At 44.3% G+C, this 12213-nt stretch overlaps 1 protein-coding gene across 1 annotated transcript in view; it reads right to left on the bottom strand.

Moving 5' to 3' along the window:
- Positions 1 to 2369: 2369 nt before the first annotated feature.
- The window catches only part of LOC311509579 (NACHT, LRR and PYD domains-containing protein 12-like), a 59142-nt gene continuing 49298 nt past the window's right edge, over positions 2370 to 12213 (bottom strand). The window contains exons 11-12 of the mRNA XM_084574811.1: positions 3517 to 3690; positions 2370 to 3058 (exon numbers count right to left, since the gene is read on the bottom strand). Coding sequence (XP_084430937.1) covers positions 3049 to 3058; positions 3517 to 3690 — 184 coding nt within the window. The 3' untranslated portion in view covers positions 2370 to 3048. The remainder of the gene's footprint in view (positions 3059 to 3516; positions 3691 to 12213) is intronic.

The raw sequence follows: 12213 nt of genomic DNA, 5'->3' as shown, positions 1-12213 counted from the left end.
CCTCTGGTGGCCGCTGACAGGAACTACTGCATTTAGACTGATGAGTGTTGACTGCCCTCTGGTGGCCGCTGTCAGGAACTACTGCATTTAGACTGATGAGTGTTGACTGCCCTCTGGTGGCCACATACAGGAACTACTACATTTAGACTGATGAGTGTTGACTGCCCTCTGGTGGCCACATACAGGAACTACTGCATTTAGACTGATGAGTGTTGACTGCCCTCTGGTGGCCGCTGTCAGGAACTACTACATTTAGACTGATGAGTGTTGACTGCCCTCTGGTGGCCACATACAGGAACTACTGCATTTAGACTGATGAGTGTTGACTGCCCTCTGGTGGCCACATACAGGAACTACTGCATTTAGACTGATGAGTGTTGACTGCCCTCTGGTGGCCGCTGTCAGGAACTACTGCATTTAGACTGATGAGTGTTGACTGCCCTCTGGTGGCCACATACAGGAACTACTGCATTTAGACTGATGAGTGTTGACTGCCCTCTGGTGGCCGCTGTCAGGAACTACTGCATTTAGACTGATGAGTGTTGACTGCCCTCTGGTGGCCACTGTCAGGAACTACTGCATTTAGACTGATGAGTGTTGACTGCCCTCTGGTGGCCGCTGACAGGAACTACTGCATTTAGACTGATGAGTGTTGACTGCCCTCTGGTGGCCGCTGTCAGGAACTACTGCATTTAGACTGATGAGTGTTGACTGCCCTCTGGTGGCCACATACAGGAACTACTGCATTTAGACTGATGAGTGTTGACTGCCCTCTGGTGGCCGCTGTCAGGAACTACTGCATTTAGACTGATGAGTGTTGACTGCCCTCTGGTGGCCACTGTCAGGAACTACTGCATTTAGACTGATGAGTGTTGACTGCCCTCTGGTGGCCGCTGACAGGAACTACTGCATTTAGACTGATGAGTGTTGACTGCCCTCTGGTGGCCGCTGACAGGAACTACTGCATTTAGACTGATGAGTGTTGACTGCCCTCTGGTGGCCACATACAGGAACTACTGCATTTAGACTGATGAGTGTTGACTGCCCTCTGGTGGCCGCTGTCAGGAACTACTGCATTTAGACTGATGAGTGTTGACTGCCCTCTGGTGGCCACATACAGGAACTACTACATTTAGACTGATGAGTGTTGACTGCCCTCTGGTGGCCGCTGACAGGAACTACTGCATTTAGACTGATGAGTGTTGACTGCCCTCTGGTGGCCACATACAGGAACTACTGCATTTAGACTGATGAGTGTTGACTGCCCTCTGGTGGCCGCTGACAGGAACTACTGCATTTAGACTGATGAGTGTTGACTGCCCTCTGGTGGCCGCTGACAGGAACTACTGCATTTAGACTGATGAGTGTTGACTGCCCTCTGGTGGCCGCTGTCAGGAACTACTGCATTTAGACTGATGAGTGTTGACTGCCCTCTGGTGGCCGCTGTCAGGAACTACTGCATTTAGACTGATGAGTGTTGACTGCCCTCTGGTGGCCGCTGTCAGGAACTACTGCATTTAGACTGATGAGTGTTGACTGCCCTCTGGTGGCCACATACAGGAACTACTACATTTAGACTGATGAGTGTTGACTGCCCTCTGGTGGCCACATACAGGAACTACTGCATTTAGACTGATGAGTGTTGACTGCCCTCTGGTGGCCACATACAGGAACTACTGCATTTAGACTGATGAGTGTTGACTGCCCTCTGGTGGCCGCTGTCAGGAACTACTACATTTAGACTGATGAGTGTTGACTGCCCTCTGGTGGCCACATACAGGAACTACTGCATTTAGACTGATGAGTGTTGACTGCCCTCTGGTGGCCACATACAGGAACTACTGCATTTAGACTGATGAGTGTTGACTGCCCTCTGGTGGCCGCTGTCAGGAACTACTGCATTTAGACTGATGAGTGTTGACTGCCCTCTGGTGGCCACATACAGGAACTACTGCATTTAGACTGATGAGTGTTGACTGCCCTCTGGTGGCCGCTGTCAGGAACTACTGCATTTAGACTGATGAGTGTTGACTGCCCTCTGGTGGCCACTGTCAGGAACTACTGCATTTAGACTGATGAGTGTTGACTGCCCTCTGGTGGCCACATACAGGAACTACTGCATTTAGACTGATGAGTGTTGACTGCCCTCTGGTGGCCGCTGACAGGAACTACTGCATTTAGACTGATGAGTGTTGACTGCCCTCTGGTGGCCACATACAGGAACTACTGCATTTAGACTGATGAGTGTTGACTGCCCTCTGGTGGCCACATACAGGAACTACTGCATTTAGACTGATGAGTGTTGACTGCCCTCTGGTGGCCGCTGACAGGAACTACTGCATTTAGACTGATGAGTGTTGACTGCCCTCTGGTGGCCACAAACGTGGACTGAAGCTACACAGCTACACCAGAGGAGACAGGCTGTTAAAATGGACTGAAAACATTATAGGGACATACACTGCAACAAATGACGAACATGACATATGCTGTAAACAAAAGACTACCAAAATATACACTGTATAAAATGACTATCAAAATAAATACTGTAAAAAATGAGTTACTGGAGTTATGCTGTATAAAATTACTGACAATGCGATACGCTTTAAAAAGTGAGTAGAGGATACGCTGAAATTCTAAGCCAGAACGTACACTTTAAAAAATGAGGAATAATAAGATACACTGTAAAAATAATCAGTATGCATTGTATATTGTAAAAGTTTATTACAGGATTATTCAAAGGAGACGATCATCTGACACACGGAGGAGCAGGACATCTGCAGGTTTATTAATGTTTCAGAAACATTTAAATTAATCAACTATTTTACCACGATTTAGTCTAAAGTCAAGACAGTAGATGTAAACACCATTTTAAATTTAAAGTTTTAAGGACATTGCTCAGCATGATCGCGAAGAAATATAACAGCAAGAGTCCAACACGAATAATCCAGCCCCACGTTGCTGTACCAAATGAAAGAAAGAAGTTTGCTGGCAGAGTTGTTCATGGGTCTGATTCTCATCCTCTCACAACACACACCCTCCTGTTTACTGTTACTCCCACCTGTAGAGAGGAGGAGAAAGAAGAGAGGAGGTGATGACTCTGCTCATGGTTACTAAATGTAATGCTGGTTCTGTGATGTGCAGGCTTCAGTCAGACTGATCTCAGAGCTGTGATCAGTTGTTGATCAGATCTGATGAATGACCACCACTGTCTCTATACATCTTGGAAGGCTGTCAGCTGGAATCCAGCTTTATTTCCTGGACACATCAACACAACAACAACAGTCGTCTTCACATCAACTCAAACACATGATCACAACAAGCTTCTGGCTCATCTGATTGGCTGACTGTTGTCTCTCTCTCTGTCTTTCTGTCCAATCCTGAAGCCTGTCTCCATTCTCCTCTCACAGTTTCACTGAGAAGCTGCAGGTTTACAGGAAACACTGGATCTTTGATACTAACTGTGTTTAGGACAATACTGATGAAAGTAGCATGGACTGACTGGAACCCTCTACTCACCTCAGAGTCTCCAGTTTATAGTCTGGACTCTCCACAAGATCAAGAAGCTGCTTCACATCTGAATCCTTCAGGTTGTTGTTACTCAGGTCCAGATGTTTCAGATGGGAGGGGTTGGACTTCAGAGCTGAGACCAGAGAATAACAGCTGATCTTTGACAAACTGCAGCTCTCCAATCTGAATAAAGAATAAAAGATGAAATGATTGATGATCAATCAGATGTGTTTTGTTGGCTTTCAGATGGTGTTGGTTAGATTTGTGTGGGACGTACGGTTTGGACGGTAGGTTCCTCTGAGTGAGGAGTGCGCCGGCCAGTTTTCTAATTTTTCCCCATGTGTGTGTATGTGGAATTCGAGACCCGTTTTTCGTCCAAAATAAATTTCCCTCCTCGCCTTTCTCAATCGACTGAGGCCACAATTTTCACAGTACGCGCGTGGAAATACAGAAAATCGTAGAGGACAAGTGGCTGACGCTGACGATGTGCTCATTTTCCCGATAGGACTTGTAGTTTTTGATTTCTGAGCATTAGTTGGGACCCCTAATCCTAGGGTCCAGTTGTTTTGGACCTCCCTCTCACTCAGTCAGAGGTGAGAGGCACAAGGAGACTTCAGCAGCAGGTGGCCCTGGTAGCCATGACAACCGGACCCTAACGAGCTCACACACGCAGCAGAAGAGGAGCACATTCACACAGACACAGAGTGCCAAAACATTATGACCCTGTAACTCCTGACAGAACATCCCTGACATGTTTCCTTCACTTTATTAGGTAAGTGAATTTCTAAAATTATTTATATGTTAAGTGTTTGTGCCCAACATAGCTGAACTGTTAATAGAAGTTAACTATTAGCCGACCAATGATTTAGCCTTAGGCTAGCCTTCCAGCATAGCTCTGGTATGTTAGCGAGCTGACCCGCGAGACCAGTGGGGTTAGCCGCCGGCTAATTCGCCGCGTTGCTAGCGGGAGCTCATCACAATCATCAAACCGGCACTGAAGTTAAAACATAATGTTGAAGTTTTACATTTTAAAGGGAAGATATTTTTAAATTAAACTGTGTCAAACTGAAAAATATATTATACCACCACATAAAGTAGGAAACGTTTATGGCTTGCAACAACATTAATGACAGTATATATATATAATTGGAGTAATTTAATATAATATGATGTTTTTAATTAAATAAATAATGAGCTGTTGAACACTCATAAGAGTTATATTAAGTATGTTACATAACATTATTTGACATGTCTATTTGTCCGCCTATTGTTCTCCTCCAGCTGATCCAGACAGACTTGTTAGATATAAAAGAGTTATGGAAAGAAACAGAACAGGTCAGAAAGAAGTGTTCTTCTTTTTGTCCTGTTCAGATACAGGATTATTTACTGCTTTACTTCAGCTTGCTCACTAGATAAGATGCACCACACTCATATTTCACCTTGAAGATACCAGTTAGGGCCGGTCTCGGCCACACATAGAAGACCACTGATACACAAAAGGCCGCGCTCCTCCTATTGTCCTCGGGTGGAGCCCAGATAGAATAAAACCTGTGAGTACACTTAGTTGGGGGCTTCTCTTCTCCTACCCTTAAGGTGGTAAAGTTGAAGTCTCAGCGCTGACTCTGTACCTATTCTCTGCGTGTCAAATAAATTGTTGATTGGAGAAAAGTTGTCAGGTGATCTATTCAGTATATTATTGTTAACATAACTGTATGTGACATTTTATATGAATTCCCTTAACAACGGTCTTTGAAGGCGGCACAGCATTGTATTGTATATCCAGCATGTATTTAAAGTACAACAACACACATGTATAAATGTATCGAGACAAATTTGAGGAAACAAATCTCAGAGGACAAGCGGTTACAGAAAATGATTAGTCTAGTGGCGTCCTCTGGTGGACAGTTGAGGAATTCATGACCCAGCAGCTGCTGCACCATTTAAAAAACTAACACATATAAATACACAAATACAACTTTACACAATCATTGTTGGTCCAACAGCAGTACTGATCCTCTGTACCTCTGCTCGTTCTCTACACTGAGCTGTAACAGTGGTCTTCCAGTGCATCAACAGAGGACATTGTGCATCATTAATGGTCTAAAATACTCACTATGAAACCATTCATAGTGTTCCTTTGAGTTTAACATATATCCCTTAATATCACATGGCACGGACACGAGCTGCAGGAATCAAAAATGTAAAGTCAAATAAAATAAAATAAAATAAACCTTAAATTTCCTCTGACGGAGTAGATGCTTCAAGTCTTTTAGTAGAAGGTAACATATTGTCTTATCTGCTTGCTCCCTTTGCAAATTCCCTCTTCAAAATACTTCAGCATTAGTTCTCATTTTCTTGCTTCTCCTCCATGTTTGGGTTCAGGGCTTCACTATTTGGCGTCACTGTTGTCTTCTGTTACCACCACAACATGGACAGGAACTTTGACATCAGACTTGAATTCCCAGGTTCATTGTCGGTTCCTGTGGACACGTCAGTCTTCTGGTCTTGGGGAGATGTTACATGGACGTCTGAGGAAGAAGGAGATCTAACCTTTCCAATAGGTATAAAGAACCTGGGCTGAATGAAAGGAAAATATTCCTCCTTCGACAGACTGCAGTGACGTCCAACATGAGACAAACAGCTGGACTAACAGGACAATTTGAAGGTCTTCACTTCATTGCTGATTCCTTGTTACAGCCTGGATGTGTTAAGTTTAATATTGATGCTTTTCTAAATGTGAGACTGTGCCGTAAACTGTTAAACTGTTGCTTAGATAGGAGTAATGAGTTTTATTGTTAAAATTATTATGATTAACGATCAATTATTACGATTTGCTCGTTCTTTGTCTGGGGATCCTAGTGAGGACAGCCCTCTTAAAGGTGGGGGTGTGACGATCCCTCCCACTCTCTTCCTTATTTGATGCTGGCTTTCAGGTGGAGCTGGGAGGGGTCTGCTGCCTGTACCTGCCCTTCAGTTTGTAGAAGGGCGTAAAGGACGACCCTTCTCAGTGTCTCTCTCTCTCAGCCAGGCCTACTGCATCCTCCTCATCCTGTTTGGATTGTTGTACCCTGCATGACATCAAACTCACACCCATCCAGTCGCTTTGTTTCCAGCCAAGAGTTGAGTAATGTGATATAGTATAATGATTAACCACGCACACTTGAAACTGGACGGCAGCATCATCAGCACAGTCAAAATTTCTGCAGGAATTTTCTAGTTCATTGATAAGGTTGCAACTGTGAGGTCTCTCATCTCAGCGCCTACATCTGACCCTTCTGACCCTGTTCCTTGCTCTGCTGTGTTTGAGAAGTTTGAGTCGGTATCTCTGTTGTTTTTAGAAGATGTGGTTGCCCATATTAAGCCATCAGGATCTCCCTGTGACACTGTCCCTCCTCACCCGTTTAAAGAGGTCTTTCCAAGTATAGGGCAGTCAGTTCTGTCCATTATTAACAGCAGTCTGTCCTCTGGTGTTGTTCCCCTTAGTTTTAAACATGCAGTGGTTCAACCCCTGATTCAGAAACCTGGCCTCCATCTCAGTGTGCTGGTCAATTTCAGACCCATCTCCAAACTGCCTTTTATCTCAAACATCTTGGAGAAAGTTGTTGAAGACATTAAAACCTGGATGGTCTTGAACTTTTTAAATGTTAATGAAAATAAAACAGAAGTGATGGTGTTTGGTCCCAGTGGCTTTTGTGAACTCCTCCCTGTTGATTTGGGCACCTTGTCATCTTATGTAAAGCCAGCAGTCTCAAACTTGGGTTTTAAGATGGACAGTGATTTTAAAGTGGATCAACAAATTGGTGCAGTGGTTAAGTCCAGCTTTTTTCACCTTAGGAGGCTGGTAAAGGTGAAGCCCTTTCTGACTCATCAGCACTTTGAGACAGTAATCCATGCCTTCATCACATCTCAGCTGGATTACTGTAACCCTCTTCATTTTGGGCTCAGCCAGTCGTCCCTCGTACGTCTCCAGTTGGTCCAGAATGCTGCTGCTGGTCTCTTAACTGGAGGACGTAAGAGGGAGCACATAACTCCCATTCTGGCCTCCCTCCACTGGCTGCCTGTGCATTTTAGAGTTCATTTTGAAGATTCTTTTATTTGCCTTTAAATCTTTAAATGGTCTGGCTCCACCTTACCTCTCTGAGCTTCTCCATCCTTACACTTCTGCTGGGTGTCTCAGGTCAGCTGATCAGCTGCTCCTAGAGGTACTGAGGTCTAAGCTCAGAGGGGACAGAGCTTTTTCTGTTGCTGCTCCCAAACTATAGAACCATCTACCACTGCACATCAGACAAGACCCCTCACTGTCCATTTTTAAAACTTGTCTTAAAACCCATTTTTATTCCTTGGCTTTCAACCCAGCATGAGACCCTGCTCTAGTTTAGTGCTTTTAGTGGTTTTATTGTTTTTAATTGTTTGTCTTATGTCTTCTGTTCTTATTCTTACCTATGTACAGCACTTTGTTTCAGCTGTGGTTGTTTTTAAAGTGCTCTATAAATAAAGTTGAGTTGAGTTGATTCAGTTGGTGATTAAACATATCAGATCTACAACAGTAACAGACAGTGAACTGACCTCAGAGTCTCCAGTCTACAGTCTGGACTCTTCAGAAAACCACACAGCTGCTTCATTCCTGAATCCTTCAGGTTGTTGAAGCCCAGGTCCAGATGTTTCAGATGGGAGGGGTTGGACTTCAGAGCTGGTCCCAGAGAATCACAGCTGATCTCTGACAAACTGCAACTCCCCAACCTGAATAAAGAATAAAAGATGAAATGATTGATGATCAATCAGATATGTTGAGGTCTGAAATGTGTCCTGATCAATCAGCTGTTCTCTAAAATGAGCAGAGTGACTTTGTCCTTGTGTTATTGTGGATCTTCATCGTATCAGCCTTCTACAGACATCATCCAAACGTCAGCACAACATTCAGACAACTATTCATGTCAACACACATCAATAAGACGCTGTCCCAGGACCCCTGATCCACTGAACCACAGACTCCAGCTCCTGCCAGGATTGACCTGGTGAACACCAGATGATTGGTGAACAAAACCTTTATCCTGATGGATTTCTACAGCTCCCATGGCCTGGATTTCCTCTGTGTGACAGAGACTTGGATGGGTGCCGGTGACTGCAGCGCTCTGGTTGAACTTTTAGCGACAGGTTGTTCTTATTTCAACTCCCCACAGACATGGGGTCGTGGTGTAGGAACAGCTACTGTTTACATCAATGCTTTTAAATGGAAGCAGCATTCTCTCTCATCTTCAATCTCCAGCTTTGAAGCCACCTTATTTGAGGTGGGTCGCTCTGACCCGGTGCTGTACGCTGTCATTTACCGACCCCCCAAATACAATAAGGACTTCATTAATGACTTTTCTGATCTTCTGGCTGAAATGATGCCTAAGTATGATGGTGTCCTTTTTATTGGAGATTTTAATATTCATGTGTGTTGTCCTGATAAGCCGTTGGTGAAGGACTTTTTAAACATTATTGACTCTTTTAATTTGGTGCAGTGTGTGTCTGGTCCCACATTAGACCTTGTTCTCTCTCACGGTCTTTCTGCAGGTTTCTTTCCAGATCCTGAAGGACTGTTGGAGCCATTACCAGAACACTGTTAAAGAGGCCAAAAGGGAACACTTGGTAAAATTGATGGAGTCCAACCATCACAACCCAGGTGTGTTATTTAAAACCATTGACACTGTTCTTAATGCCCCACAGCCTGTTTGCACTGAGACATCCCCTGAAATGTTCAATAGCTTCCTGAACTTTTGTATTGATAAGGTTGCTACTGTGAGGTCTCTCATCTCAGCTCCTACATCTGACCCTTCTGACCCTGTTCCTTGCTCTGCTGTGTTTGAGAAGTTTGAGTCGGTGTCTCTGTTGTTTTTAGAAGATGTGGTTGCCCATATTAAGCCATCAGGATCTCCCTGTGACGCTGTCCCTCCTCACTTTTTAAAGAGGTCTTTCCAAGTATAGGGCAGTCAGTTGTGTCCATTATTAACAGCAGTCTGTCCTCTGGTGTTGTTCCCCTTAGTTTTAAACATGCAGTGGTGCAACCCTTGATCTGCTCCGCTGTCATATGGGGTTCCACAGTGTTCAGTTTTAGGGCCCCTGCTTTTTTCATTGTATCTACTGCCTCTGGGTTCCATCTTTAGAAAGCATGGTATCTCCTTTCACTGTTATGCTGACGATAGTCAGATATATGTGCCACTAAAGAAGAAGGATGCCTTCTCACTCAAACCACTCCTGTTGTGTCTTGAAGACATTAAAACCTGGATGGTCTTGAACTTTTTAAATGTTAATGAAAATAAAACAGAAGTGATGGTGTTTGGTCCCAGTGGCTTTTGGGAACCCCTCCCTGTTGATTTGGGCCCCTTGTCATCTTATGTAAAGCCAGCAGTCTCAAACTTGGGTTTTAAGATGGACAGTGATTTTAAAGTGGATCAACAAATTGGTGCAGTGGTTAAGTCCAGCTTTTTTCACCTTAGGAGGCTGGTAAAGGTGAAGCCCTTTCTGACTCATCAGCACTTTGAGACAGTAATCCATGCCTTCATCACATCTCAGCTGGATTACTGTAACCCTCTTCATTTTGGGCTCAGCCAGTCGTCCCTCGTACGTCTCCAGTTGGTCCAGAATGCTGCTGCTGGTCTCGTAACTGGAGGACGTAAGAGGGAGCACATAACTCCCATTCTGGCCTCCCTCCACTGGCTGCCTGTGCATTTTAGAGTTCATTTTGAAGATTCTTTTATTTGCCTTTAAATCTTTAAATGGTCTGGCTCCACCTTACCTCTCTGAGCTTCTCCATCCTTACACTTCTGCTGGGTGTCTCAGGTCAGCTGATCAGCTGCTCCTAGAGGTACTGAGGTCTAAGCTCAGAGGGGACAGAGCTTTTTCTGTTGCTGCTCCCAAACTATAGAACCATCTACCACTGCACATCAGACAAGACCCCTCACTGTCCATTTTTAAAACTTGTCTTAAAACCCATTTTTATTCCTTGGCTTTCAACCCAGCATGAGACCCTGCTCTAGTTTAGTGCTTTTAGTGCTTTTATTGTTTTTAATTGTTTGTCTTATGTCTTCTGTTCTTATTCTTACCTATGTACAGCACTTTGTTTCAGCCGTGGTTGTTTTTAAAGTGCTCTATAAATAAAGTTGAGTTGAGTTGATTCAGTTGGTGATTAAACATATCAGATCTACAACAGTAACAGACAGTGAACTGACCTCAGAGTCTCCAGTCTACAGTCTGGACTCTCCAGAAAACCACACAGTTGCTTCACTCCTGAATCCTTCAGGTTGTTGTATCTCAAGTCCAGATGTTTCAGATGGGAGGGGTTGGACTTCAGAGCTGGTCCCAGAGAATCACAGCTGATCTCTGACAAACTGCAGCCCCCCAATCTGAATAAAGAATAAAAGATGAAATGATTGATGATCAATCAGATGTGTTGAGGTCTGAAATGTGTCCTGATCAATCAGCTGTTCTCTAAAATGAGTAGAGTAACTTTGTCCTTGTGTTATTGTGGATCTTGATCATGTCAGCCTTCTACAGACATCATCCAAACGTCAGCACAACATTCAGACAACTATTCATGTCAACACACATCAATAAGACGCTGTCCCAGGACCCCTGATCCACTGAACCACAGACTCCAGCTCCTGCCAGGATTGACCTGGTGAACACCAGATGACTGGTGAACAAAACCTTTATCCTGATGGATTTCTACAGCTCCCGTGGCCTGGATTTCCTCTGTGTGACAGAGACTTGGATGGGTGCCGGTGACTGCAGCGCTCTGGTTGAACTTTTAGCGACAGGTTGTTCTTATTTCAACTCCCCACAGACATGGGGTCGTGGTGGAGGAACAGCTACTGTTTACATCAATGCTTTTAAATGGAAGCAGCGTTCTGTCTCATCTTCAATCTCCAGCTTTGAAGCCACCTTATTTGAGGTGGGTCGCTCTGACCCGGTGCTGTACGCTGTCATTTACCGACCCCCCAAATACAATAAGGACTTCATTAATGACTTTTCTGATCTTCTGGCTAAAATGATGCCTAAGTATGATGGTGTCTTTTTATTGGAGATTTTAATATTCATGTGTGTTGTCCTGATAAGCCGTTGGTGAAGGACTTTTTAAACATTATTGACTCTTTTAATTTGGTGCAGTGCGTGTCTGGTCCCACATTAGACCTTGTTCTCTCTCACGGTCTTTCTGCAGGTTTCTTTCCAGATCCTGAAGGACTGTTGGAGCCATTACCAGAACACTGTTAAAGAGGCCAAAAGGGAACACTTGGTAAAACTGATGGAGTCCAACCATCACAACCCAGGTGTGTTATTTAAAACCATTGACACTGTTCTTAATGCCCCACAGCCTGTTTGCACTGAGACATCCCCTGAAATGTTCAATAGCTTCCTGAACTTTTGTATTGATAAGGTTGCTACTGTGAGGTCTCTCATCTCAGCTCCTACATCTGACCCTTCTGACCCTGTTCCTTGCTCTGCTGTGTTTGAGAAGTTTGAGTCGGTATCTCTGTTGTTTTTAGAAGATGTGGTTGCCCATATTAAGCCATCAGGATCTCCCTGTGACGCTGTCCCTCCTGACTTTTTAAAGAGGTCTTTCCAAGTATAGGGCAGTCAGTTGTGTCCATTATTAACAGCAGTCTGTCCTCTGGTGTTGTTCCCCTTAGTTTTAAACATGCAGTGGTACAACCCCTGATCTGCTCC

Source organism: Chelon labrosus, assembly GCF_963514085.1.
Source record: "Chelon labrosus genome assembly, chromosome: 24".
In the NCBI taxonomy this organism is placed as follows: domain Eukaryota; kingdom Metazoa; phylum Chordata; class Actinopteri; order Mugiliformes; family Mugilidae; genus Chelon; species Chelon labrosus.
Note: the sequence above shows the minus strand (reverse complement) of the source record. Positions and strands in the feature narration are given on the sequence as shown.